Source organism: Arachis hypogaea, chromosome 10, assembly GCF_003086295.3.
Source record: "Arachis hypogaea cultivar Tifrunner chromosome 10, arahy.Tifrunner.gnm2.J5K5, whole genome shotgun sequence".
NCBI lineage: Eukaryota > Viridiplantae > Streptophyta > Magnoliopsida > Fabales > Fabaceae > Arachis > Arachis hypogaea.
The window spans coordinates 104,395,860-104,402,268 of NC_092045.1; the positions used below are offsets into that span (position 1 = coordinate 104,395,860).

The 6,409-nt window shown below is 37.7% G+C and overlaps 1 protein-coding gene across 1 annotated transcript; it reads left to right on the forward strand.

Moving 5' to 3' along the window:
- Positions 1 to 613: 613 nt before the first annotated feature.
- Positions 614 to 2,303, forward strand: LOC112716248 (dof zinc finger protein DOF5.4). The gene has a single exon (XM_025768116.3). It carries the CDS (start codon positions 1,020 to 1,022, stop codon positions 2,004 to 2,006), a length of 987 nt encoding a protein of 328 aa, XP_025623901.1. The 5' UTR covers positions 614 to 1,019; the 3' UTR covers positions 2,007 to 2,303.
- The last annotated feature ends 4,106 nt before the right edge of the window (positions 2,304 to 6,409 follow it).

Below are 6,409 nucleotides of genomic sequence, written 5' to 3' on the forward strand. Positions count from 1 at the left end.
TTTTCGCGAGCAAACAAGGCGTTAGATGCAGTGATAGTGGATAACCATGACACGTTACAGGAACTTGAAACACACAACTCGAGACCTCGAGCACGCACCGGCAGAGGCACGGCGAGACAGAAGCAGTTAAGCACAGACGAAAGAGAGCAGCGACATGCAAGCACACAACGACGCGGAGGATTTGGCATGAGGCTTGGCAAAGGCGGCGATGTGTATTGACGGTGAATGGAGGTGGACCGAACTGCTGAAGTGAGTTCTGATGGTGTAATGGTATCTGAAAATGAGTAGTAAATTTCTAATTGTCTGTGAGAGACTGAGAGTAAAAGAAATTGAAGTGTAGTAAAAATGCTTTAAAATTAATAAAAAATTGAACTAAATATCAATAAAACGTAACATATTATTTTTTCAATGATAAAAATAAATGAAAGAATTAACTTAATTAATACCTTAAAAATTTAAAATATAAATTAAATTGATTTAAAAGTGAAAAAAAATTTAAATTAAAAATCGAATTTTAAAAACTATTTTGAGTATGAACTCAATAACTAGTTTTGTCATTTCCAACTCTACAAGTACCACAAGTCCGACAAATGCCGTAGCCACGCACTGATGCACACATGGAACTCTTCACCGACGTTGAACTACTACAGAATAATTATCCTATCAACCAAACATCTTTTATCACATTCTTTTGAGCTAATATCCAAACGTGCCCGTTGTTGTTGCTACTTACTTGGCTATACATCTCCTCATATACATTGTCGTTAGTATGGCGGTGCCGGTAGGGTTATTACTGTCATTCCAGGTTGAAAATATAATATATGATCACCATAAAAAAAAATTAAAGAAATGAAGATAGATTGATTGAGACATCTTAGGTGGAGCGCAGGGATATTTGTCAGTGAGACACAATTCCTTCTCTTCTAGACTTTTACTTCTTCCTTCACATTCCACAATACAATAAAATACAATACAAATTCATCACCACACTCACCAAATATAACCTTCTCTTTTTCAAAATGCAAGACTCACCTTCCACCGCCCCCGCTGGTGGCAGGTTTTTCGGCGGAGGAGTCGGAGACAGGAGGCTCAGGCCTCACAACCAGCACCAGGAACCGTTGAAGTGCCCTCGCTGTGATTCGCTCAACACTAAGTTCTGCTATTACAACAACTACAACCTCTCTCAGCCGCGCCACTTCTGCAAGAACTGTCGCCGCTACTGGACCAACGGCGGCGTCCTCCGTAACGTCCCCGTCGGCGGAGGTTGTCGGAAATCCAAATCCAAGCGCTCCAACGCGAAGTCCAAGAAAAGCAACAACAACAACTGCTCCTCCTCTTTGGAAGCCGCTCCGGAAACAACAACACCGCAACCGCAATTGCCGGAGGGAAATTCGAACTCGAACTCGAACTCTGGCAGCGAAAGCTCCAGCCTCACCGCCATCGCCACTAGCTCCGCCACCACGGAGGCGGCGTCTGCGGCGACGTCAAACGCTGCGTTGAGCAAGAATCCGGTCCCCGACGAGAACGTGAATAACTCTAACTTCACTGATGGCGGTGGTTATTACGGTGGCTTCTCTGACATAGGAACATTCACGAGCCTTATGAGTTCAGCAAACGAAACGATGTCGTTTGGTTTTGAAAACAATGTTAACGTTCTCGATGCGACGTCGTTTCGTTTCGGTAACGATGATGGCGGGTGGCTGCAGCAGAAAGTTATCGGAAATGGAAGCGACGATCGGCGTAATAATAATAATAATAATAATCAGGAGTTTGCAACGGAGCCGTTGATGCTGGATCAGACGGGTCCTGTTGAGTTGTCGTCGCTGCAGAATGGGAAAGTTGGCAACGGAGGATGTGGACCGTTGGATTGGCATGCAGCTGGTGGTGATGGTTCTGATCATGATCATGATTTGTTTGATCTTACTAGCGCCGTTGATCAAAGTTACTGGACCCACACTCACTGGTCTGATCAAGATAACAGTCCAAATCTCTTTCATCTTCCTTGAAATCCCTGAAGGAATAAGGAATTCCTCTTTTACCTTTTTTTTTGGGAGTTTTAACTTTTAACGTAGGGAAAGAGCAAAGAATATTGGAAACTGAATTCAAAGTGTGGAAAACAAGTTAGGATGGTATAATTACGTGATGTAATTTTTTGGTTTCTTTTTTTACTTTTAATAGGAGGTCAATTACTCAATTTGGTTTGGGCTTGACCTTAATTACTAAGGAGCTTGAGTAACTAACTTTATTATTTTGCTTGTTTTATGTTTTGATTGATATACATTGGTAAATTGTGTGTTCGGTTACCTTGATATTGTTGGAATGGGGTATAGTATATTATTGGAGTCTTCTTCTTTTGGTGAGTTTTGAAAATGAGATACCACTACTAGATTATTCATGCTATTAGTTAGTATATGCCACGTCATGACATTTGTTGATATAATGAATGAAGATAATTATTTGTGGACATGGTTGCGCTTGTTAAGAATTAAGGCTAACAGTTGATCAATTAATGGGTGATGAAGTAGCTAGATTGGTAGTTTGGTACTGTTTGTTCAAATGAAAAATGGGGTTTAAAGAGCTTGGAAATGTTACCTTTAACGACTTGTAGAAGCTGTGTATATAAGATAATTAATGTAAATAATTTTTAGTGTTTTGAAAATGTATGGAGTGATCTCAAAAATTTAGACTTGGCCACTTCATGAGTCCCGCTTATGGTTACGGGTTCAAATTCCATTCCCCCAAAGTGGTTAAGTTCAAATCATGACACGCGGAGCTGAGTCAGGACTCAGGAGGAGTTGAAGAGAGTCACCATGTGTAATGTAATGGTCCTGGTGGGTAAGGTGGATGATGATGATGATGACATAATGTCCCTTGAATGTGACATAGTGCCATGGATGATGATGGATCAGGACCATCATCGACAATGTTTGGGCCTCAGCCTCAGAGGCCAGAACCATACAATACTATACTTTCTGTGTAGACTTGTATGATGAAACTTGACAGACTTCCCATCCTTAAATTAACTTGAGGGTAGTTTACACTAGTAAACTAAATAGGGTTTAAAATTACGTAAATATCTTAAACCAAATTTTATTATACGCCTGTTGTAGAATATTTTTATGTAAAGATTTGATTTAATTATAATAGTAATAAATTGAATAAATTAGATTCGACTTATTATATATATGCTGTAGAATAAATTGGATCTAATTTAATTTACTATTGATTCTATTTACTATTTATACAGTTTATTATTGACATTTGGATATTAACTTTAAAACTTATACATTACTTCTAATTTAAACTTGAATTTTTCAGAGCATGTGGTCAAAGTATAAGTTCTACACTTAATTTCATAAATGAAATGATAATTAATTGATATAATGTTTTAATTATTTTTTAAATTAAATTACATATTGTATAAATGTAGTTGGTTATTTTATATTGTATAACTATTCGTTATTTCTGATTTTGAAAAATTTTAAATTTTAACTCCTATGCTATTTTGAAAGGCTATATTTTATATTAATTTTTTAACATCAAATAAAGTCTCGGTAATAATTTTTTAGATGCTAATGAATCAAAGAATGATTTTTAATAAATTTTTAGAAATCGTTTATTATTCCGTTTTAAATTCACAAGTTTATAAAAAATGTAGATTTTCTTAAATTTGAACTAAAACATAAAAGTTGAATTTTTATTCTTATTCGTTTTGATTTTTTTGATATTTTATTTGAATTCAAATTGGAGATATTTTCTTATTGACATTTATGTTTTAAAATAAAATAAACAAATACGTTAAAAGTAAAAAATGTTTCAATTTATTATATAGAATAAATGACTATTTGTACCAATGAAAGATGAAAACGCTGACATATGTACCCACATTAGATCGAAACTAAACTTGTATCCACGTAAGATGCCCTCCATGTGACAAAAGTAGCCTGTCTTGGATCTGCACTTGGTTCATGGTTATCTGATCCTATGTGACTCTCCAATCCTCCAAAAGCCTTATCTACGTGGAACTAAACGTTTGTTTTCACTAAGGGTTTGGAAAAAGAAGCACATTTCGCGGGAGATTCTTCTGTGCCCTAGCAGAGATTCATCGTGGCTCCATGCCCAAATCGGAGAAGACGACCGGAGCACTCCCAATTGATCACCACTAACATGTAATACTCTCATCGTGCATAGATTAGCGAGGAGAGCCTCATACTAGGCGTTTCCTCGGGGACAGCAAAGACGTCACTCCCTTTCATTCGTGAAGAATAGAGGTACATCTTTGTAATTGTTGAAAAATTTCATATGTCATTGCCACTAATTAGACAGATTCTAAAACCTTATCAAACCATGTGATTAATTTTATGTGTTTGAGAGTTGTTAGAATAGTTGGTTGAGGATTTGTGTTAGTTGCAGTTACAGAAAATATTTTCTTTGATTGTATTGTTTAATTTTACTTCCAAGAATGGCCATCATCCATATAACTGTCCATTAATCATAGAGGACGGTTTGAGAGAGGGCCACGTGGGAAGGTTAGTTACATTGGCGAAGAAGTAACAGAGATTGGGAGGGTTAATGTTGATACCTTGAATGGTTTTTTCATATCTGATTTATTGAAGGACATTGGATATACATCTATTGCTGGCTTTTACTAGCTAGAACCTGGGAAGGAGTTTGATGATAGGTTGAGGTTACTAAGGACTGATATAGACATAGTTAAAATGTATGAGACAGCCGTGAGGAATGGTAACAAAATTAATGTCTATACTGAGCATCCGGTGGATCAGCCTGTGCTAGTTGAGAAGAATGTGACTCCTAGTGCACAAAACTGACTCTGTAGAATTCGCACAGATAGTCCGGCAAGTATAACGGGTTGTCCAAGTAATACCTCAGGTGAGTGAGGGTCGATCCCACGGAGATTGTTGGTTTGAGCAAGCAGTGGATACCTTGCAAATCTTAGTTAGGCAGATAGAAATTATAGTTTGTCATGAAAAGCATATAAAACAGATAAATAGAACGTTACTAAATAGATAAGAATTTAATGGTATGAGAACGGTTGAGGCTTCGGAGATGCTTTGTCTTTCTGGATTAACTTTTTTTACTATATTCTTCAATAACCTTGTGATTCCTTCAATGGCAGCTGTAAGTAATTAACTCATGTCCTCTCATCAAGTTAACCTCCTTTACTGCAGCAATCCACCATGTTGAAGTGACTCATGTCCTCTCATCAAGCCATCTCTAGGTTTCTCACTGTAGCAGAAGATGAAGCTCTAAGCAATCCACTCCCCTTCACAATCATACTCAAGGTGCCACAGACAAGGCAGATCTTCCGAATCAGAAAGTGCTGCTTTTCTGACTCTAGCCTTAACACCACAGAGACCTCACACACCCATATTCAACGGGTTTCATATCACATATCCAAAGTTGCTCAGATGCTTTATTAGAATCCGCAATGCAATCTCTAGCTTTAGTTCAACGCTATTCGGGTCAGGAATAGCACGAAACCCATGTAGAACAAGGGTGATTGTCACGGGTCACCCTCAATTCATAAGATGAAGAACGAGATTGCATAAGAGAATAGAATTAGACATATTGAATTAGAACAGTAATATTATTAATCTATGAAACTCAGCAGAGCTCCTAACCTTAACCTTAGGAGGTTAGTGACTCATACTGTATAGAAAATAATAATGAAAGGTTCGAATGGGCAAACGATCTCTAACAATGGTGATCTTTGTTCTATATATACTAGTCTAGTAACTAAAGATTACAAAAAATAAGATAAACTAGTCTTGTAGTGCGAAAATCCACTTCTGGGGCCTACTTGGTGAGTGTTTGGGCTGAGCTTGAATGTCTCCCACGAGCTAGTACCCCTTAAAGGTGTTGAACGCCACCCCTGGGCTTCCTTTTGGGCGTTGGACCCCAGCTGCTCCCCTGTGGGTGCTGGACGCCAGGAATAGGGCTGGTGACTGGCGTTGAACGCCAGTTTTGGACCTTCATTTCCAAAGCAAAGTATGGACTATTATATGTTTCCAGAAAGTCCTGGATGTTAGCTTTCTATAGCTATTGAGAGCACGCCATTTGGATTTTTGTAACTCCAGAAAAGCTCCTTCGAGTGCACAGAGGTCAGATCCTGACAGCATCTGCAGTCCTTTCTCTACTTCTGAATCAGACTTTTGCTCAATCTCCTCAATTTTAGCGAGAAAATACTTGAAATTACCATAAAACACACAAACTCAAAGTAGAATCCAAAAATATGAATTTTGCACTAAAACCTATGAAAACTTAATAAAACTTAAACAAAATATAATGAAAACTATATGAAAATGATGCAAAAAAGCGTATAAAATATTTGCTCATCAACTCCATCAAAGATGAGAATAAAGAGCTATGCTAAAAGGGTTCCAACTCC

Bases quoted from the DNA above. Each gene is read 5' to 3' on its own strand.
- LOC112716248 (XM_025768116.3), top strand. From the start codon at position 1,020: ATGCAAGACTCACCTTCCACCGCCCCCGCTGGTGGCAGGTTTTTCGGC.